Below are 22,971 nucleotides of genomic sequence, written 5' to 3'. Positions count from 1 at the left end.
TTTTTTTGTTTGTTTTTTTTTTTGTTTTGTTTTTTTTATCATCAGTGTTATAAAACATTAAATATTTAGGGTTCTTTGAGTAATAGAAAGTTAATTTATTTAAAACAGAATTTCTTTCTAATTTTATTACATTAGAAAAAATCCTATTTTAATATATTTAAAAATGTAACTTATTCCAGTGATCAAAGCTAAATCCTCAACATCATTATTCCAGTCTTCAGTGTTACATGATCCTTCAGAAATCATTCTAAAATGCATTTATCTGAAATAAAAAGTTTTTTTTTCTTTCTTTCTTTTTTTGAGCAGCAAATCAGAATATTAGAATGATTTCTGAAGGAGCATGTGACTGGAATAATGATGCTAAAATTCAGCTTTGAAATCATAGGAATAAAGTAAATGTAAAAAAAAAATAATCCAATAGTTATTTTAAATTGTAAAAATATTTCAAAATTTTACTGTTTTTATAGTTCTTTGGATCAAATAAATACAGGCTTGGTGAGCAGAAGAGACTTCTTAATAATTGAATAATTTACATAAGTTAAAAATAATTGACTCTGGGCCGTTGAATTATTAGAAAATAAAATAAAATAAAAATTATTTTAAAATAAAATAAATCTAATAATAATAATAATATTTTATATATATATATATAAAATATTATTATTATTATTAGATTTATTTTATTTTTAAATAATTATTTTATTTTCTAATAATTCAACGGCCCAGAGTCAATTATTTATCTTATACTACAGTTACGACATCGATCAGATGATATATTTAAAGGGATTCGTCCTGTTTTTGTACTTGAATCACTATTGTGAGTAGGATTATTTCTTCCGCATCTCATCCAATGCCTCTTTTGCTAGTACCAAAACGTAATTTTAAAGCTGGTAATGGAGGCTTGAGCCATTGATTTATTAATGAAGTTATGAGAAAGAGAGCGAGAGAGAGAGAACCAGTGAAAGATAAAGAAAGAGAGAGAGAGTTTGTGTGAATGAGGCTACCTCTGTGCGTCCCTAACAGTCTTCTGCAGCAGCGTCTCTAAACAGCACTGTTATAACCTCGCTAGTGAGAAATGTCATGTGTATTTACTTTCGGAAAATCATCTGTCATGTTGTTTTTGTTAGTGCTTTACTATGTGAAGTGATATGGAACTGTAATGCAGTCAAGAGAGCTGCCTGGAACTACATTCGCGTGCGTTTCCCAGAAAATAATTATACACCTCAGAACGTTCGTCAGCCAATCAGATTCAAGCATTCAATGGCCACATAGTATAAATGTATGTAATTATTTCCAGAGCATCCGGTATAATCTTAACAGAACTACAGTGTCCTGTGTGTCATCTTTGTCTTCCTTAGTTGAAATGCCTTAAAGGGGTCATATGATGCAATTTCAAGTTTTCCTTCCTCTTTGAAGTGTTACAAGCTGTTTGTGCATAGATGAGATCCCTAAAGTTGCAAAGACTAAAGTCTCAAACCCAAAGAGATATTCTTTATAAAAGTTAAGACTCATCCATGCCCACCTGTAATGGGTTTAATTGGTTTTGTCTCGTCGCGCCGGGAGACGGCATCATAGTATGGTAAAGGGGTGTAACATTTTTGTCACACGCTTGAGGTATTCAGCCAATCACAATGCACTGGATAGCTGGCCAATCAGAGCACACCTCGCTTTTCAGAACGATGAGCTTTGTAAAAATCTATGCGTTTCAGAAGGCGGGGCATAGAGGAGCAACAATAATGTACAGTATGTAGAAAATAGTTTTTTGAACCTGAAACCGCTTGAATGCATTGCGTTGCACTAAAGACACAAAATAATGTTCTTTTTAGCAGCATCATATGACCCCTATAAAACAATATGTACTCATTCAGACATTTCTATGTCCGTATATTATGGTTTGCTTTGCAAAACAGCTTGGATTTATCCCTGAAGTTAATCAGTGAGCTGTTCGTTCTGAATAACACTATCTGATCCAGGCTTAAGACCGCTTCAGCAACAACGTGTGCTGGAGAGACAGGGAACTAGGTTACATCAGTCGACCCAATTGCCAAACTGTTCTTTTCATACTGCTTTTGTGTGACAGATATCAGTACAAATAATGGCATTTAAACACATTTCAACTACAAAGGAGTGTGTGTAGCTGGAAACACTTGCTTTTACACAATTTAGTAGATTTTTTTTATTCAATACTGAAAAATAGTCCAGTCTTATTAAAAACTTTCTATTTCACCAAATATTTGCATGTACTATGTATTGTCAGTTCGACTAACCATTGTGCTGTTAGCTTAGCAAAACAAGGAAATGTAAAGCTACACTATCATTTCAAAGTTTGGGGTTGGTAAGAATTTTTAAAACACTTTTGAATGAAATCTCTTAAGCTTAACAAGGCTAACAATACATTTTTGAATGTAATTCCTATGATGCAAAGCTGAATTTTCAGCATCATTACTCCAGTCTTCAGTCACATGATGCTTCAGAAAGCATTCTAATATGCTGAATTGCTGCTTGAGAAACATTTTTTATTACACTGTTAAAAACAGTTGTGCTGCTTAATATTTTCTGGAAAGTACAAAAACAGCATTTATTACAGAAATAGTAGAATAAGTATTATAATAAATTCTTATAAATATATTTACTTTCTTTACTACAGTGTGCTAGTCAGACCCCAAACTATGATTTTATCTTTAGAGTTTTTAGGGGCATTTAGGCTCTTAACATATCGAGTTTAAAATATTTTTCACTCGATAACATAATCAGATCTGAACTACATGTGACAGTATCATCCCTCATATATATAGAGGTTTAGAAATGCCACTTCAGCAATTCATTCAGACACTGTTCATTTGAAACATTGCCCTTCATATAATGAATGCTAAACGAGCTTGAGTGAGTGTCTCAAAGAGAAAGCGAAAGAGAGCTTGCATTGTATAGTCACTGGAGGAATGTAAGTTGAAACTGACATGTTTCCTTCTGCTGGTTATACTGTGGCCTTATATTATGGCCTTACATCTCTCTATATCTGATCTGCCTGATTGTCATTTGGAGAGATATCTAGAGTTAGAGATGAAAACATGGTGTGCTCACTGCTTGCTGCTTTGCTGTGATCATGTGGGGAAGGTTTCCTGTAAAAGACATCTCCACATTTATGAGCCTGTCCTGCATTTAGTTCATGTGTCCAATTGACACCCTGAACATGTGGACAGAAGATTAAAAATAGATTGAAAGGACATGTTTACCACAGTCTTTTTCAGATTGACAGCAGTAAAATCCCAGCTGCAATGGAGTGATATATATGGCTTGGATTACGCTGAACAGTGATTATCACTACATTAGACTTTTGGATCAAAAAGAAGAGATCACATTGAAAATCTTGGATTCAAAATCTAGTCAGTTTTAGTGTTTTGTTCATTAATTTATAGAGTGGATGAGATGTGATCTCTCCTATTTTTGTTCTTTTTTGCACTTGTAAAAGCAGAAAGGTGAGCCTGAGAAGCGCTTCACGTCACCAGTAGGAAAACGCCCTGCCTCGCCCTCCAATCGTCACCGATCCCCGTCTCCTTCTCCTGCTGCTAACACCACCACAAGAGCGCCCTCACCTGGAGCAGCCAAGTAAGACCCCTGAGACCAGGCTTAGCCTGCAGTGGTTTCACTCTAAAATGATAGTTTGATTTCAGACCTTTACAGTCTGCTGCTCAAATTGCATTTCCCATTGTCTGTAGTACGAATGTGTGTAAGGCCATCTTCTAACTTCTCTTCTATGTTTGTGTCCTTCAGGCAGAGTCCTCGCTTCCGCCCTCCTTCCCCCAGCAGTTTGAAACAGCGGCCTCCATCTCCTCAACCCTCCGCCACATCCAAACCTCCACCCATCCAGAAACCTGCTCTCACCCCCACTGGCCCGCCTACCCTTCGCAAGAGGGACTCTAAGCCAAAGGATATGTCTCCCATGATGCCTGTCACCCCACAGTCTCCAGAAACCAGCACGCCCAGCCCAACACCCACACCCAAGACCAAAGAGGGTGAGCGAACGCAAATAAAACAACATTTTGATGGTAATATCTGAGTTTCCATACTTTCCATGAAATACATGACAGTGTAAGGGAATTTTAAAATAATTTCCATGTCTGACAATTTCAGTTTACAGTTCAGTCTTATATATTTTAATTGACACTCACATATTTAAGTAGTTTGAAAGTGAAGGAAGTCATTCTCAGTGTTTCATAAAAAAGGACAGGCACTCCTGAGTTCTTTTAACACAATTTGCTTATTTCAGTTCCATGATTGGTGGAAATTTGTTTGCAGAATCATAGGAAATGTAGTTTTGTCCACCAGTAATTTCACTGTTAAACAAAATGAACAAAAAGAAAAATAGGTTAAAATAATATGATTTGGCAGCTTTAATGAAAGCATCTAGTAATAGGAAATAAGCTTTGAAAATGAGTCAGCTTTTTACTGCTTCCTGCCTTGCCAAATGTCTGGCCAAAACAAAGCCTTAGAACTATTACAGCAGCAAACCAGCACATTTTGTTTAATGAATGTCTTAAGATATCTACTAACAAGGTCAGATGCTGCTGGGTTTACTGAGTTTTTATACAGTGTGCAGGGTTATCCTTGAGACGCAGTGCCCTTTGCTGAAAACATTAATCTATTATAATTTTACTTTGTGAAAGAGACTTTCCCAGTCTTTCAATGCATTTTATTGTTTATTTTTATAGAATTAATTCATTAACTATAAATAACAGCAAAGATAATGTTACTCTATGTAATGTATATGTGTTTACAGAATCCATTTCCAAAGCTGTCGCAGGCACTAACTCGGCTGCAGAGGCTTCTAAGATCCTGGCAGAGAACCGACGTCTAGCACGCGAGCAAAAAGAGAAAGAAGAGCAACTCCGCATACAGAAACAAGAAGAGGAGAGGTGTGTTTATTTGATAAGCTTTAGTGTTGTGTTTCAGTGTCATATATAAGTATTATGACCTCTAAACCTACAATTACTCCGAAGAATCAGAACAAAAACGCTGGCATTACTTTGTAGTTGTATTCTTGTTTTTCTTGTTTGTAAAAGCAGGTTTGTTATGCAGTCATTAAAGCTGGAGTGATCCTTAGCTTGCTGTGTTAAAACTATTTACTTTTGAAGTGCCAGAGGCCCTGAAGTGTCATGTCTCAACAGGCTGAGGAAAGAGGAGGAGAAGCGTCTGGCGGAGGAGGAGCGCTTGAGGCGTGCAGAGGAGGAGAAGAGGCTTGCAGAGGAGAGGAAGAAAGAAGAGGAGAAGCAGGCTCTTATAGCAGAGGAGGAGAGACAGCAAATGGAGCTGGAGGAGCAGCAAAGACAGGCTGAGTTACAGAAAGAGGTGAGTTGACAGTCCCTTTGCACAGAAACCCCAATAGAGCTGCTCTGTTTGAATAATTGACTCCTTGCACATTCAATGGCAGCGTGAGGAGGCTGAAGCAAAGGCCCAAGAGGAAGCAGAGAAGCAGCGTCAGGAGAGAGCACGCATTATGCAAAAGAACCAACAAGAGCGCATGGAGAGAAAGAAGGTAAAGGCCAATGCCAGCACAAGACACTGACATTTACACAATTTGAATTTAAGTGAACAGCTATAGTTTAAAGGTGCTCTAAGTGATGTCACACATTTTTTAGGCCAAAACATTTTTTGTCACATCCAGCAAACATCTCCTCACTATCCGCTAGCTGCTTGTCCCCTGAACACACTGTAAAAAAACGGGGTCTCTCTGGACACCAGGCTCCACAAACAACAAGAAAAACAAACTGGGCTCACCCGCACCACAAAACATTACAAACTGTTCCAGCCAATAACCGACAAGAAAGATTTGGGGGTGGGGTTTGGGGGTTTGTGCACGGATGAGGAGGAGGGAGGGTCTAGCTAGCCTCCGTTTTGTTTGACAACAATTTGAACGTCAACAAGAAGTTATGACTCCCGGCATCGCTTAGAGCACCTTTAAAGAATCGTACAAGCTGCTTCAATGTTGTCTCCATCTGCAGAGAATTGAAGAAATTATGAAAAGAACCAGAAAAACAGACCAAATGGATTTTAAGGCAAGTTTACCAGCTTTAATTTTATAGCATATGGCTTATGTAGAATTGAAACATGATGTATCTGCTTGTTATGCATCATTTCAACTCCCAAGCAGTTACTTATGTTGAGTCTGCGTGTTCTCTCAGAGTAATGATGAGAGAGACATTCCTGATGAAGACGAAGAGGAGGCTGAGGACCAAATAAACTGTGAAAATGAGGGTCAGTTCATGCCAGAAATGGCAGAATGTTATTTTGTTGGCAACAACAGTGAGTTTCTATGCAGCAGATGACTGATGGTCCACTGACAAGCAAGTGACAAGTTATAGGAGAATTGCTGAAATGAAACTGAACACCTCTTTTACACAGTATTTACAAAAAATTTACTAAGCAAATTCAAAAAGACAGCTAATGCTGAAAGTCTCAAGATATAATTTCTCACCATATGTAACTTTCATCTGCACAATACTGGAAAAATTGACATTGCGATATTAAATGTTATAAATATTGCAAAAACACTTTGTGTCTTGATTCATTCAGTTTGCCTTTAAAAAATAATTATAATTGAATTGTGATTTTTTTATTTATTTTATTATTTAATAAAATCCCATAACGTTTCTGTTTTGCCAAACAAATTTTTAAATGCTTCTCGTGACAAGTCTGTTGAAATGAGTAGCACAGTGCATGTAGAGAATAAAGCATTTATTTAATTAGAACACCCCCTTTGCAGTTTGATAATCACACTAAGACATATCACAGTTTTATTTGAATATATTGTGTATCCCTAATGTAGGACTGATTAATGAATCTGTCTCGTTCAGATTTAGAGAATGAGGCTCTCGAGTCAGAGGAGAATTCCAAGGAGGCAGAGCCATCAGACTCTCAGGAGCGTCACTTATCTGTGGAGGAGCCAGTCACAGAGCAAGACGGGCCAGTTGTTAGTATGAACACACAAACAGATGTGGATAATAAAGAGAACAACAATGGACCCAGCACAGAGGATCCCTCAGTGGACAGGTACAAAAAATTTCTTAATTTACTCTAGTTTCATGTGGGTTACTCTAGTGGTACATAAATCACCTTTTACATTTGTGTTTTAATCTCTAGCAGCCCCCCTCCCAAGTCCTGTCTAATGGAGGGCTCAGAGTTTGTGAACGAAGACTCTAAAGTGAACCTGGTGCAAGGGTTGAATGGCAAAGGAGGATCCTGGAGCTTCGAGGAGCTGATCGATCTGGGTGTTCATGCGAAGAGCAAACCCCTGATGGACGATGGGGGCCCTGAAGGGCCTAGAATGGCCTTCGAAGAGAAAACCAGCTCAATTCATCCAGCCCAGCCCATTGAAGCCCTGTCTGGTAAGGCTCTTTTTACTCTTAAGTCATCTGAATGGTGTTTATATTGAATTGACCTCATGTTTCTCTTGTTCTCTCAGAGATGTGAATGCGCAGGTCTGTTTAAGGCCTGCTGAATATTGCACTCCGTGAGTCACGTCCAGGTGAGCCTCAGTGTCAGCCCTCAGACTCATCTGGAAAGGCCAGGGAAAGCGCACAGTGCCACACAGCCCCTGCAGATAATAGACGGATAAGGCAAGAGAAAATAAAGACAAGTTGGAAGTAACAAGCTAAAGAAACGCTTCAGGGGAAATGATTCCTTCAGTGTGCTTGCTTCGTTAATCAGCTCTACATCTTTATCATTTTGACATCAGGATTTGTTTTTTTCCATACAATTCTTAAATGTTTTTTTTTTTGTCTTTTAAATGTGGAGACAACTTATTTATTCATGCGGCTTCTTCACATTTAAATCGTTAGTGTCTCTTGACGGTTACCACGAGCACTTTTTTTTGCTAAATTCCAGGTGTTCACGTGGCACATACAAATTCGTTATAGCTTCAACTTTAGCATTTTGTTGAATAATCTGGTTGGTCGAGTCAGTGTGAAGCATTTTGAAAAAAAAAACTCTCACATATCTTCAGCTGACATTGGTTCCAATCACATACTAATTAAACCCTGAGCGGAGCTCAGTAGTGTGATCCAATGTAGAAACATGAGGTTAGACGGGCTGCTAGTGCAGCAACTCTCCTTTTCTGATGTGCTTTTAATGTGACCTCAGGATATGTTCCTCTAAGCTTCTGTTTCTCCTCGCTAAAGGCATAAACATCACCACTGTATAGTGTTTAACACTATATCTCCTGTGCAACAACTTAAGCATTCCTACTGTGTAACACTTGTAGATAGCAAATCTCACTCGAGAGGTTTCATTAAAACCGTTTACCAGACTGATTCTAATTAAAATGGAGTGCAAACTTGTTTATACTGCCCTGAGCTCTGAGATTGAAGGATGATGGGGCTCAATGCAGACTAATGTAACACTTTTGAGGTTTTTATGTTCATTCCTGTTCTGTAGTAAATATCTGTATTGTTGATATCCTGTTCTCCCTGTACATAAATATGACTAGTTAGCAAATATCCAATTTAAGTGACCATCAGTATGTCTGCTTGAATCTATCTGCTACTATATTGCGTAACATAACACAGAGAATTACTGTAACTCTTACTTGCACACTTTCGGCATGTTTCTGTTCCCTGGAGTTTGAGGAAACGTGTTCCAGTGGCTAAACTTGAATGATTTCATATTCTCCAATGCCCGAAGTCCCCTCAGGGTTGTACTGTACTATCAGGTCCTGATGTTTCCTCGTGTATATACAGTTCCTGTTAGTTCTCACATCCATTCATGGCCTAAATAATCACAATAAATGTAGTTCCCTCTTTAAAAATGCATAAATATATATTTAAAACGCAAGTAAACATAACCAAGTATTATGTAATCAGTATTAGGCTGTCTCGCTTTACTTGTGGTTGGGAATAAGAACTAGGCAGCAAATTAATGTACTGTATAGTGTGGTACAGCACTGTACTGTAAGAAACGCTGTTGCTAATCTGACAGGCCAGATGTAACGAACTGTACACAGCAGCACTAGCACACGTTTTTGAACGGAGGGTGAAGTGAGTTGGAAAAAAGAATGTGAACTGAGGGATACAAGCGAAGTCAAGAGGGATATTTGGTAATGAAGCTGCTTTGAATTTGAACAGGAATGTTTGCAGAGAATCCATTAAGCATATTGCCTCTCATTGAGGTTGAGACTTGCGATGTACATTTGCAGCTAGAGGGTTGAGGGGAAGTGTGATTTGGCATTTGACTGTTGGTCTCCATATGCTTGAAGGGTTCAGTTGGCTTTGTGTACTGTAGTTGTGTTTCCTTTGAAATGTTATTCACAGACCAGTTAAAGGCCACGAAGCTTAAAGAAACCGTTGAGTTCGTGGTTAACTGACAAGTAAATTTTCCTTATTTGTATCATTCCATCCACATTTAGAAATACCGTAGACCCCTCAATATGTATTTAATGTTCTTCTATTATTTTATATGCAACCGCTTTGTGTGATTTTTATCTTTTGTTGTATAATAGTCACGTTCTTGCTTTTGGACTCGGGCTCTTAGACTACAGTGGAAAAGTGTTCGCTGAGGTTAGAAGTGACCAGCGCTCATTGAGATTCCCTCTTTGGCCTTTTATACTCATGACACTTCACATTTCCAAAATTGCTTCATGTTGTGGTGTAGCTGCTGCAGTCCTAATCATTGAGGCGTGTGTGTATGTGTTAGTTGTGTTTGCTTTCGTAATACACCAACAGCCACTTTCAGACGAGTTTACTCCAATGCAGATGTTTCCACTAATGGGACATTTAGAGCCCTTTGTGCTTTATACATCAGAACTAAAACTGCTCTTTAAGGTTGCTTACTCAATACAGGGCTAGAATAGGACGGTGCCTTAGATGCTGAATGGGCTGTATTTTAACAATACCTTAACGTGTCACGTGAGCTTACCTCGGCCATGACAATCACTCTCCTCGACCAGGGCCATGAATGAGATCTGCTTTTTTTAGAGCATTTTCTTGTCTTGAAATAGCCCTGACCACAAATTATATTTGTAAATATATCTAAAGTGTACTGGGAAAATATAAATTGTTAAAATAAAGTTTTGGAAAATTAAATGTTCAGAGTCATTTATTGTTTCACGCGCAGTGATTTGAATATGTTCATCAGTTTGTCTCTTTTCATTCTTAGTTGTATTAACAGAAAGACTTGCATAAAAACATTTCAAAGGAATTATCCTGAAACCAATCAAACATTTTTTACACAAAGCAAAATTAGTTTACTTAATGCATTTTGCAATGCATGTTGTATTCCTATTGTAACATCACACAGTTTCACCATAGCTTTGCGACAACTGAAGCTTAAAATATTGTTAGGTTTGTAAATGCAGCGATTGCATTTATGACTGCAGTAATATGATTTGCATAAGAAAAGCCCTTCATATAGCACTCGTTATCTGCTCCAAGAACTTGATAAAAATTATCTTAATCTTCTAGTGATTTATCAATGCAAACACCCTCACTGGTTTATCTGAACTTGAACACTCAAAGCTTTGGGAGATTTCAACACATCATTATTATTGTACATTAATTGTACATAAATCAGCTGTATCAGGCCCTCAGAGCTTTTTGGCACAATCAGGGCAGTAGATGTCATTTCCGTTAATGACAAAGCGTTTGTGGGCCATAGAGAGGGAGCATTTTTTGCAATTAAAGCAGTATTCGTGCCAGGTTTTGTCCTCGTAGTTCACCACGTTGGTTCCACTGCCAAATCCTGGAACACAGAAAGACAACAAGGTAAATATGGATTTTTTTATTATTATTATTATAAATAATGCAATTATTAGGGAAGTTAGTGGGAAGGGATAGTTCTCCCAAAAACATAAAATTATTTCAATAATTTCACATAATTCCAAACCATAAGGACTTCTTCATCTTCAGAGCAATGTCCTTTCTATCTTTCTGAACCTTGAATGTGTCAGAAAGCTCTCAGATTTCATCAAAAGTATTTTAATTTGTGTTCTAAAGACGAACGAAGCTCTTACGGGTTTGGAACGACATGAAGGTGAGTAATTAATGACAGCGTTTTCATTTTTGGGTGAACAAACCCTTTAAAGTTTAATGTTTTTTGTAATTGTGGAGAAAAAAATGAATGATACTGGGACAAATGCATGTTTGCAGATTATACCTGTAATGGGATTTTGACATCCAGAGCATTTCTTGGCCACATCAGCCTTATAGCAGTTCACACAGTAGAACTGATCTTCATGGGCCGTGAAACGAGTTCCAGCCAGAGGTTTCTTGCATGTGTTACACACAAAGCACTCCGAGTGCCAAGGCTGGCCCTGATAGGTGATTCCACCGCTGCTAATGGCCTGATTGTTAGACAGATCAGACAAAAGTGCAGAGGGCTCAGAACATGCCTTTTAGGAATGGTTAGTTCTGGTCTCCTGAATTTGATCATCTGTGTGCCGTTTCAAGAGTCGTTCTTTCAACCGACACAAGATGAGCAACAGTTAACTCTGCATTTACTTCATTTTAATATAAAGCAACATATAGTTCTGTGTATACTAGACCATAGAACAATAAAATAAGAACCCTTCAAACATCATGTTTACTTTAGCATGTTGATTGCTGTTTCTCTGTAAATATTTGTAAAAATGGCTTGCAATTGTAATAGTTTGTGTTCATTGAGGCATTATGCATTAAAATGATTTTATGTAGAGATCGAATAGACCGTTCAAAAGAACATATATTTGTGACCCTGGAGCACAAAACCAGGCTAAAGTGAAATTTCTACATTATATGAACGCTGAATAAATAAGCTTTCCATTGATGTATGGTTTACTAGGATCGTACAATATTTGGCGGAGATACAAATATTTGCAAATCTGGAATCTGAGAGTGCAAAAAAAATAAGTACTGAGAAAATCGCCTTTGAAGTTGTCCAAATTAATTCTTAGCCATGCATATTAATAATCAAAAAGTAAGTTTTGAAAGAAGAAAGAAATTTGGTATATTGCTAAAAATATACCCCAGCGACTTAAAACTGGTTTTGTGGTCCAGGGTCACATTTATCAGAGATTCCTGAAAAACAAAATGCATCAAGGTTTTCATGTAAATATGAAGCACAACCATTTAGAACATTGATGAAATTGTTACAGCAAATAGGCATACATGAATGATTTCTGAAGGATCATGTGAAGACTGGAATAATAATGCTGAAAATTAAGCTAGGCATCAAAGGAATTAAATGACACTAAAATATATTCAAATAAAAACCAGTTTCTTTAAATTGCTAAAATATTTCACAACATTGCGTTTATTTTTTACTGTATTTTTGATTGAATAAATGCAGCCTTGATGTACGTATAAGAGACTTTTTTAAAAAACATTAAAATCTTACCAACCCCAAATTCAAAGTTATTTGTTTGTCAAGTACCTGTGCAATAGTTTGCTTCAAAATTAATTTTGCAATTATGGCCGTCTGACTGCGTGCAATATGCCTGGATTTGTACTGTACTGTAATAGTACATTTTGTAATATTTGTTCCGCAAACACTGAAATTGCGTTTCTGTTCCATCTATTGAGTTTTCTGACAGTAAAATCCTTCAGTATACTGTTAACAGACCTCTTTGCAGCGGGCACAGTGCTTGGCGAACTTCTTCTCATGGCAGGCAGTGCAGTACATCTCATCACCCTTGGTCAGGAAGCTCTGGCTGCCGATTGGCTGCTTGCACTCAGAGCAGATGAAACACTCTTCATGCCAGACTTTATGCTTGTACTCCACATTCTTAGCTCCTATGGAGAAACACCAGAACTTTGCTGTCAGTTACAACATTTGATGAACTACATTTGATGTCGAAAAAAGGTGTTTTTGTGCACACACCTGGCGTAATCACTTTGTAGCAGCCCTGGCAGCGAGGCGATCCATCACGGTCTCCACACTTCCCACACATGATCTTGCCATCGTCCTTGGCAGCGAAAGGCTCATTGGCCAGCGGCTTGTAGCACTTGGCACAGCGGAAGCAGCCCTCGTGCCAGTGGCGGTTCTTATGGGTCAGCTCCTGGATAGAAAGCACCGTAAGCTCTGCACAATGTAAAATGCTCTTTGAAATGATTTTTCTTCAATCATCATCACCCACCTTTGCATCAGCACCTATCGGTTTACGACACTCGGCGCAGGTGTTGGCACAGATCTTGTCGAAGCAGCGCACGCACACTGGCTTGTCATCTTTCCTGGCGTACTTCTTGCCCTGCAGGTTCTCTCTGCAGTAGAAGCAGTCGAAACGCTCGCTCATGGTGGAGCTCAGATAGCTGCGGGGGCCTGCAGGGACAAAACAAAGGCAAAATATAAAACTGACTGCAAAACCATACGTCTATAACGTGCAATATGGATTTTTAAACAATTCATATTAGACTTGTCAAATTAGGATGAGAGTATCAATGGTTCTGCAAACAGAACCTAAGGATAAGAGGTAAGATATTATTATTATTATTTTTTTTTTTTTTTTGTAGTTTGAACTATTTGGTGGTTAAATTATTAATTCCCACTCTGCAAAAAATAAAAAAATAAATGAGAAAAAAAATCTCTCATTTCAAAAACTACACAAAAGATATATTTGCTAAAATATTACATTTAGTTTTTATAAATGTTTTTGTACCAATATATTACTGGCATTTTTTCAATATATGGAGGGTTTTTAAAATATAAAAAAATAGTATTATGTTGCCCTCTGTATATTTAAATCCAAGAAAATTTATTCATATACATTTTTTTTTTTTTTATGGAAATGTATGTTTTGGCCCTGAAATACATTTTGGTATATGATATAAACTGAATGACTAGACTAAATGTGTGGTCTCTTCCGCTCCATTCCACACCTACTAAACGATCAAACTTGTAATTAGAACTGACCTGTACCGAAACAGAGAATATTGGAGCACTTTAACATTCATCATTTTGTTCTACAGTACTGATCAAGCAGAGACTACATGATTCTCTCGTCTAGTGATTATTGTAATATCTGAAGTCACCACAAGAGGACAGTATAACGCAATAACAGGAATCCGTGTTGGCTAAAGGGACTGATTTGACTTCGAGGGACTTTAAAAGGCTTTTAAATTAACTTCCGGAATTTCCTGTTTCGATGACAGATTATTATGTTTTTTAAATACTCTTGAAATAATGAAGAGGCCACATGGACAGCTACTCTTTTATATAGATCATAAAAAGTATTGCACTTAGTTAGCATTGATCAGCACATATAGCCAATGGTTCGGACTTAAATTACCCAGTGTCCCTTGGGTTGCAAGATATAGTTAGGATGTTAAATGTTTTGACTGCACGTCTGCATCTGTTGTAAACACAGCTTAGCACCTGCATGCCAAACAATCTAGGAAAGTCTGCTTGAAAAGCCAAAGGCCAAGTCTCCAGATGTGGCCACTAACACTTCACCTCTGATAGTGCCAAAGCTGAATTTTCTGGCCATTGATAAGTGAAGCTGTATTTTTAGAGTACAGACTCATTCTTACCAGTGGGATTTGTCTCTGTCAAAATCCTATTGTTAGCCCTGAAGTAAATATAGCCGTCATTATGGTAACATTCATTAACTGATTTCATCAAAACGATAACATGATTTTTGAAACGAAACAGGTCAGAAATGGAACCTGGAAGTGAAAAAAGAAGAGTTGAGTTGACATTCTAACATTTGATTCCAACGTTCCCAACAATGATGATTAATATTAGTGAATGATGTGACAGAAATAAAAGCCTTGACCTAAAATATTATAGTATATCCTAATATAGAACAAAATGCTGCCAAAGAGAAGATAATTTTAGTAATGGCAGTTTCCTGGATTCTCTCCTCTGACTTCAGATGTAATGCCACAAGCATTAGTGTTGTGGCTTCTATGAACTGAAATATCAGTATGCTCAATCCTTAAACCTTTTGGGATACTGTCCATCAGCTGTTCATTTTAAGCTCGCTCTGTCCAAGTGTTATCAAATTGACCACTTTGTCCAAAAGCGAAGAGTAAATGCTGCTCAAAAGATTAACGAGAGATCAAATTCAGCCATGCGGAGAACAGTAACCAAGAGCATGTCCACATTTAAGCAAATATTGATTGATGCACTTATATTTGACACTAACAAAGAGAAAAGACCGATCGTGGAAAATTAGCTTGAGAATTTGTCTTGTCAATTCAGTTACATAGAAGAACACAGCTAATACCTGAGCTCAACAACAAAATTACACAGATTAAGACATATTTGGTACATTGGGTTACCTAATGGCTAGCTAAGATTGTCTGATACTGATATTGCACAGGCCTTCAAATAAGATGAATATTGATCTGTACTGGAAATATTAAACAAACTTTACTGGAAACCCCTCCAGAAACATGCAAAACCAATGCATTTTCATATACAAATCACATATGGACATACTAAATCACAAAACAACATATACACTACCATTCAAAAGTTATGTTAAAGATGTTAGTCAAAAGACGTTAAAGAAATCTGTTATACTCAACAAATCTGCTTTTATTTGACAAAGTAAAAACAGTAATATCTTCAAATAATATTATGATTTAAAATAACCGTTTTCTATTTTAATACATTTTAAAATGTAATTTATGTGATACAAAGCTGAATTTACAGCATTATTACTCCAGTTTTCAGTGTCACCATTCTAATATGCTGATTTCTTATCAATGATAAAAAATAAAATAAAATAAAAAATAAAACCAAACTCTTGATTAATAGAGTAAGTTCAGCTATAAACCATATCCAGCAAAGAAGTGCCAATGGATGCACAGCCATGGGCCGATCCACCGAAAGCTTTTCATGACTGGACATCTTTACCTGAGTGCCTGTGGAAAGTCATATCTGCTTTCAGGAAATACAGGAAAGCCTTGAGGAAATGGAAAGATGGATGGAGAGAACCACACAGCCAAAAGTGTTACGGGGAACTCCACTCTTCTATTCAGTTATTTGTCATATATACAACCCCAGCTGCCCCTTAAAACCTACCCCCTGTCCCCCAGTTGCCCACCACACCCATTGCCTGTCCTCCCAAACCCAACAATCCCAACCAAAGCATCAGCTGCCCTCTCCATGTTAGGCTATGCTGCAAAAGATAAGTGAAGAGGGGGGGAGTCAGAGAGACGGAAATTAATTCATCCAAATTCCTTTCTTGTGACATCTGAGAGCAGAATAAAGGAATTTACAGCCTTTCATTGGATCTGGTGGATCAGAGAGGATTAGTAAATTAAGGGTCATTCCAGGACTTTATAAGTTCACCTAGAACTACTTTATTTATCAGTGCTTATATTGTGAAATAAACTTTGTATTGCTTTTGGCTCGCCTGTCTAAACAATAGTTGCAATAAAAGGAAAGTGGACACTAAAAGATTTGTTGCTTCTCAAATGCCACGTCTCAAGGGTTTTAAGAGGATGCTATCACACAAACAAGTTTAACTGTACTCAGATGCCTTCAATACTCTCTATGAGCTGGACCTTGGATTATTTAAGCTAAACCGTGTTTTTAATAAAACCGAGCTCTGTTCTCATTGGTTGATTATTGTCATGTATAAAGAAAACTATGCTTCATTTGCACCCAACCAAGATTCCTGTAGTGACTTACAAATATGTATGACATTATCCAAAAGCACACTAATGATTACAGGCAACTCAGTTTGCAGAGTTGAGTCAAGGCTACAGGAACAAATGATTTCCACGAAAGGACTGAAGCCATCTGGACTCATCCACAAATCTCATCTCATCGGGAAGATCAGTTTCGCAGGACTTCTGGACACATTATTCACATCAAACTGCTGTGTATTTTTTTTATCATTGGCATACACAACTGCCTTGATACTTCCACTTCAAATATATTTTGAAAGCTAGTAAGTCCTGAGAACAGTGATTCTATCATCATTTGGTTGTAGATAACACTTTGATGTTCCGTCTGGATATTTTTAAATGTGACTTTTAAGAACCTCTTTATATTTTAGCAGAGAAATGTGTTTTTGTTTGTCTGGATGAAATGTCGAAGAAATGACTCATTGGTGGTCAGTGTTGACCCATTGTGGACAATGTAAACAGATCCACCTGTCCTCGCGGGAGGCCTGAAATAGCGATCTGGCTTCAAACAGCTCCCTCTCATCTCTTATCTAAACCCTGCTAGAGAGCAGATCACAGCTGAAGGCCTGATACAGGAATCTGCAGACTGTTGGCAACTTGATAAGAGGATGAGGAAGGTACTAACATAAGAGTGGGTCAGTGTTGATGTGAAGGAAAAAAAAATTGCTGTAGGCTCTTGTTTATCTGGATATGATGCATTTATTGAAGAATGTGAGGTAACAACTGGTAACAATACATTGGAGGCGTGGGGCAGTTTGGAAAACAACAGCACTATTATGGCTCATAAAAGTGAGTGGACCATTCATTTTATCTTTCGCCAGAGATCTTGTGCATTTCAGCTTACCAATGTTACTTGGATGCAGGCATCTATTAAATCTATTCCATTAGGAATGAACCAAGTAACCAAAATAGGCAGCTCCGCTTTCAGATTTTCCAGGAATGTGTCTTAAAAGCCTGTCAGTTACGATAATAAATCCAGCCAATTTATCACAATACTATTCACAGAGCAGTGACTCATCTGACGCCCGTCCAGAGCTCACACAGTTAGGGGACATGACAACATGTGTGCATGTGGTAGGTCAGCATACCAGGGTTTTCCATCTCATTGACCAACAACAAGTACTTATTAAAACATTTTTAATTAAGTGTTTAGCCAAATATTTTCTTACATGTAAGCACATGTAATCTTGAGCCAGTTTAACTTTAGGGTCCAAATTTCTTTTGTTGACAGAGAAATCAAAGCCAAAACCCTGTTTCAGGTCATGTCCACAAATGATTGACCCTACAATAACAGGTGATTATACTGAGAATGTTGAGAGATTTCTACATTCATGGCTCTATGGTCAAAGTTGTGTAACCTTAACCTCTGACCATGTTAATAAAACATGAAAATTCTGATTAACAGCAGAATTTGCTCATATTCTGATTTTGTAAGTGTCATGTAAATTTATAAACCGATATTCTGGTTTCTTAAAATCTAAATAAAGGCTGGAATACACTACACAACTCAAAATCCGATCAGATTTCAAAGCAATAGGCATCATGCATTTGTCGACTTATGTGGTTATAACGTTTGATAGACGATGAAATGAAAGCGACAAATTAAAATAAATTTTAAAAAATGTCTTCATTTGTTAGACACGTTGGATAAAAATGTCTGCTAATGGACACTGTAAATGTGTCTCTGTCTGACTCATGAACCACGACCTGGAGATGGACATTTTTATAACTATACTAAAAATACTTGAACTCACTAAACAGAGTATAAACTATCAATCAGAGAGCAAAAGACATGCAGTAGACAGGTTTTCCAGCAAAGTTTTCATCATGTAGGTAATTTAGAGGTCTTTGTTTATATTTACACACAGTGGGGTTGATGGGGTTAATATATATGTTTACAGTTTAACTTGAAGTGTGTCACCAGTCATTAATGGAGGACAGGAGAGATGTGGCGCCCCCAGTGGACAGAATGAAGTTGCGCAGTCTACAGAGCCCCTCATTTCCTAATTAGGACCTCCAAAGAAAAGGTTGTGTTTTAGACATACACACACTACCTAGTGGATTACAAAAATGTGTTGTTGAGACTGAGAGCTGAAGGGTTTCAGCAACTGATAATACGTTTGTGGGATCCCAAAAAAACCTTGTCCTTATATGGAAGGACGGTTTCTACTGACACAAACATTCTGTAAAGCCACTTTACTTCTGCTGCTTTCAGGTTAAAAAGCCATTCTTAACCTGTTATGTATGTACAGTGTATAAGATACACAGGATATGAGTCAGATGGAAATGAGAAATGTTTTCAAAGGAAAAACAGCCACAGTATCCTTAAAAAAAGGTTTAAAAAACTAAAATAATAATAAATAAAATAATATTTTAAGTGGTTTTGTTTAGAAGTCAATTACTTCAATCAGAATTTGGAATCAATCTTAAAGGGATAGTTAACCCAAAAATGTCAATTCTGTCATCATTTACTATCATTGAACTATCCCTTTAAACTAACCATGTGATTATAATACAGAATAATAATAAGAATCTTTGAAATGATCTCCTGCTGTATAAACTGAAAATCTGAACAAAATCTAAATAATAATAATAATAATAATAATAATAACAACAACAACAACAATAATAATTTGTCTATTCAGCAGTTTTTTCCTGAAGGAGTTTGATCCCAGTAAGAATTCCAATAGCATTCCTGACTCTCAGAAAAATTCATGGGACAAACTCCATTAAATGTCTTAAATCTTGGATTAAATTAAATCGTTTCCCAATAATGTCTTTACAGTAAAAAAGTAAAATTTTACAGGTGTGGCTCTGGAAAAATAACCTTTAGGTCACATTTAGATTTAAGGACTATGCTTAACTTCAGCATTTGCTTGGATATAGGTAAAAAATAAAAATAAATTATATATATATATATATATATATATATATATATATTATTTATACAGATTTTGTGTAATCTCACCCTAAACACCTTAAAAACATAAATGCTACATATTCTAAAGTTTGTGAAGTCTACCGGTTACATATTTCAGGAGAAAAATTATTTGGTATATACATGGTAATTTAGTCTTCAGACATTTCATACGATCAGCTATTACTAATAAATACATGCATTTCTATTAGAAAAAAATTATGCATCTATCTTCCATTATCCCTAGATCACACTTACCAGTGCGCACTGAGCAGTGTGAGTCGCAGCTGTCTGCAGCAGTGATGAGAGACGGTCTCCTCTTCCTCTGATGGATCACTGAGCTTAAAAACATCCACAAGGGGGGGTGAAAGAAAAAATCAGGATGTGATCCAAATATTTTGAGTTCATATCAACAATGACATCAGACTGGAATTCACTCTTTGTGCTTAACCAATTGTGTATAAAAGCCCAAGGAGAAAATAGATATTTAAGTGAGTTGTTATAAATAATCATTCTGCATGTTTAGTGATTTATTCAGAATAAATATGAAATATTCTACAGCTCAGAAGTTCAGAATGTGTCACTTCAGATGCTTTATTCTAGTAGAACATATTCCCTACAAGCCTGCTGGACATGAGGAACCACAGACAACCAAGATTTCATAGTTTTCAGAGATGATCCAGAGTTATTCTACTGAACATTCTCAAAAATTCCTAAATGGCATTAATGGTTCCACTGAGATCTATAAATGGTTCAGGGTAAGATCCTGAACACTTGTGTGATATATACAGTGTTGTGGAATTAACAGAGCACTACTGAGGGCACAAATATCACCACCTTTAAACAACCTCCAGCTTGTCATCAGTTACTGGAGAACAGAAGCTATGAAGGGCCTGGCAGTAGCAGCAGCACATCTATGCTTATTTATGTCCTTTGGCACTAGAGACTGAGCCAAACAATCCCCTTCTGTCATATGCAAGGTTTTGTTTAGTAAAGACAGGGGGATTTTTTTTACAAGGACTATCTCTGTAAAATTGGGTCAGAAATTCAGTTGCGTACATTTTGCTAACTCTATGTTCCAAACAAGCATATTTTTTATAATAGCTGTCAAGTAAAAAAAAACACTGAGATACATTCAGTCAAGTACATAACTGCATGATTTTAAAGGCTGAATTGTGTACTCACAACACATAGTTTCTGTCTCTATTCAAGGAGTTAAATAATGGTTAAGAATTTAGAATTTCACTGTTTGTGAAGCAGAGTGGCTTTTACCCTTTATTTAGCCTCAAACAGAAATTAGTTGAATATGTGACAAAAACAAGTCTTCATTCTTAGTTCTGAGATGTTCCTAAGCATGTCTGGTTCAATTCAGTGTGGCTGGGTGAAAGTGTGCTGTGTGTTCCCTTATAAACGGACACAAATCACTTTTCTGCATTGTTGTTAGACTATGATGTCAGTTTTGGACTGGATGTGATTCCAGTGAGGATGTGCTCGTCTTGTTGAGAGTTCTGACCATATAAGGAGCATGTTACCTGATCCTTCTTCAGCCTGACCTCTCTTCTGCTCTCCTCAGTACGAGAGAACGACAGAAACCAAGCAAGAGTGATTGATTAATCAACAGGCATTAAAGTAAATGGTACATGATAGAAGACTCTTAAAGGGGTAGTTCACCCAAAAATGAAAATGAATTACTCAACCTCATGTCGTTCCAAACCCGTAAGACCTTGATTCATCTTTTCGGAAAACAAATTAAGATATTTTTAATGAAATCCGAGAGCTTTCTGATCCTGCATAGACAGCAACGCAACTGAAACGTTCAAGGCCCATGGAGTAAGGTATAAGGACATAAATAAATAGTTAATGTGACATCATTTTATGAAGCTACAAGAATACTTTTTGTATACAAAGAAAACAAAAATAATAATTTGTTTTCAGAAGATGAAAGAATGTCTTGTGGGTTTGGAATGACATGAGGGTGAGCAATTAAGAATACATTTTCATTTTTGGGTGAACTATCCCTTTAAGAAAAATTAGATTTTTTTTTCTAGTCCCAAAATCCATGACAATTAAAATAAAGTATTTAATATTTATCCAACAAAACTGTCATGGTGCTTGTTGCTATTTAGTGCGTTAGAAGAAAATAAATCAAAAGGGCCTTTTAATCTATGGGCCATTAACCCTGCTGTATCAGACATATTTCATTTACACAGCTTCTAAACAGCTGCTTTAGGTATGATGTCAAAGCCTAAGAAAAGAGTTCCAGCAGAACCAGTTTTTGTTAATATAGTCCGGGAATATAGAGGTTAAAACAGCCATACAAGATTATTAAATCGAAAGCACAGGCTTTTGTTTATTGACCATTGCACGCACATGAACAGATGAGAATATTTACACAGATGTAATCAGTCAGTACCTGCAACACATTAGAGTAGAGCTGCACATAGTGTGACTAACACACAGCTACGTACCAGAACAAATAGCACATTTACCATCATTAAAACCCTTTCAGCTTGCTTCTGTTTGCACAAGCTGGGGTGCACAGGTCTGTTTAGTCTTGCCCTCAAGCTCTTTTTGGAGGAGCACACAGATTATACAAGTTTTAAAAGGTTTATTCAAAGTAATCACACACCCTGAATAAACAGGATTTTGTTTTTTACTATAACAATATCTTTACAACATACAGAAATGTCAAGTTTATCTGTACCTTTCAGTGACCCCTCAATCTCATAGATTCACACACTCGTAAGTTAATTTGCTGTCTGAAAGGAACAAGATTCATTCTTCAATACCACAAAATGCAAACTTTGAAGAAATTCTGCTGCAGACATTAAATACTTTTTCCTCTTGACATCTGAATTTCATTCACTCAAAAAGAACAGCAGGTATTTCTAAGGTATATTTTTTTAAAGCAAATAAAAAAGGCAAAAAACTAAAATGAAAGTGCAAATCTGCTAGTAATGCTCATCTATTCAAACACACACTGCTCCTGTGCATTACAATACTGTGGCCTCCTCTCAAATGATCCTGCACAGCAGGACATATCTGTGTAAGGCTGTCATCCCCTCGTTCCACAGCGAGTGCATTTTTCCAGCACACAGATATTGTTGGCAGGGTGGGGTCTTATCAACACCTCCTGCTCCGCAATTAATGATGCCACCCTGACCAGAAAACATCCACACAACAGCAGTTTATATACAGACCACAAACAGACAGAAAGAAACAGAGAAACTGTAAACACATGGAATGGATTCTACAAAAGATCTGTTTGCTCCTCTACTAATGTTACTTCATTATCATGGCTCTCACTTCATCTTAAAATGGAGAATAACTCTAAATCAGTAGCTGCATTCCAATTCACAAACTTCTAGTGCACACTTAAAATAGGATGTCTGGATGTCATGAAAGAAAAACAAAACAAAATATAAGACAAAACAATAATATTACACACACACA

At 36.9% G+C, this 22,971-nt stretch overlaps 2 protein-coding genes across 20 annotated transcripts in view; one reads left to right on the top strand and one right to left on the bottom strand.

Annotated features, from left to right (window-relative positions):
• Window positions 1–10,073, top strand: part of map7d3 (MAP7 domain containing 3) — a 32,650-nt gene extending 22,577 nt beyond the window's left edge. For 13 of the 18 annotated variants that reach the window (XM_059515637.1, XM_059515639.1, XM_059515638.1 and 10 more), the window contains 10 exons: window positions 3,470–3,606; window positions 3,772–4,013; window positions 4,778–4,913; window positions 5,166–5,346; window positions 5,429–5,533; window positions 6,000–6,053; window positions 6,180–6,252; window positions 6,858–7,047; window positions 7,138–7,382; window positions 7,460–10,073. In XM_059515637.1, the coding sequence (XP_059371620.1) occupies window positions 3,470–3,606; window positions 3,772–4,013; window positions 4,778–4,913; window positions 5,166–5,346; window positions 5,429–5,533; window positions 6,000–6,053; window positions 6,180–6,252; window positions 6,858–7,047; window positions 7,138–7,382; window positions 7,460–7,467 (1,371 nt within the window). In that variant the 3' untranslated portion in view covers window positions 7,468–10,073. The remainder of the gene's footprint in view (window positions 1–3,469; window positions 3,607–3,771; window positions 4,014–4,777; window positions 4,914–5,165; window positions 5,347–5,428; window positions 5,534–5,999; window positions 6,054–6,179; window positions 6,253–6,857; window positions 7,048–7,137; window positions 7,383–7,459) is intronic. The other 5 variants (XM_059515635.1, XM_059515628.1, XM_059515622.1 and 2 more) reach the window with 2 other exon arrangements.
• Window positions 10,074–10,104: 31 nt separating this feature from the next.
• Window positions 10,105–19,903, bottom strand: fhl1a (four and a half LIM domains 1a). 2 transcript variants are annotated; one of them, XM_059515640.1, is made up of 6 exons: window positions 19,777–19,903; window positions 13,100–13,281; window positions 12,844–13,021; window positions 12,586–12,755; window positions 11,143–11,329; window positions 10,105–10,728 (listed from the first exon to the last, which is right to left on the bottom strand). In XM_059515640.1, the coding sequence occupies exons 1-6, from the start codon at window positions 19,868–19,870 to the stop codon at window positions 10,574–10,576; spliced, it is 966 nt and encodes a 321-aa protein (XP_059371623.1). In that variant the 5' UTR covers window positions 19,871–19,903; the 3' UTR covers window positions 10,105–10,573. The 2 variants fall into 2 exon arrangements, with proteins under 2 accessions (XP_059371623.1, XP_059371624.1); XM_059515641.1 differs by lacking the exon at window positions 19,777–19,903 and adding an exon at window positions 15,823–15,960.
• Between the last annotated feature and the right edge of the window lie 3,068 nt (window positions 19,904–22,971).

This window comes from Carassius carassius, chromosome 29 (assembly GCF_963082965.1).
Source record: "Carassius carassius chromosome 29, fCarCar2.1, whole genome shotgun sequence".
Taxonomy (NCBI): Eukaryota; Metazoa; Chordata; class Actinopteri; order Cypriniformes; family Cyprinidae; genus Carassius; species Carassius carassius.
The sequence above is the reverse complement of the archived record's forward strand: the minus strand, read 5'-3'. Positions and strand labels throughout refer to the sequence as shown.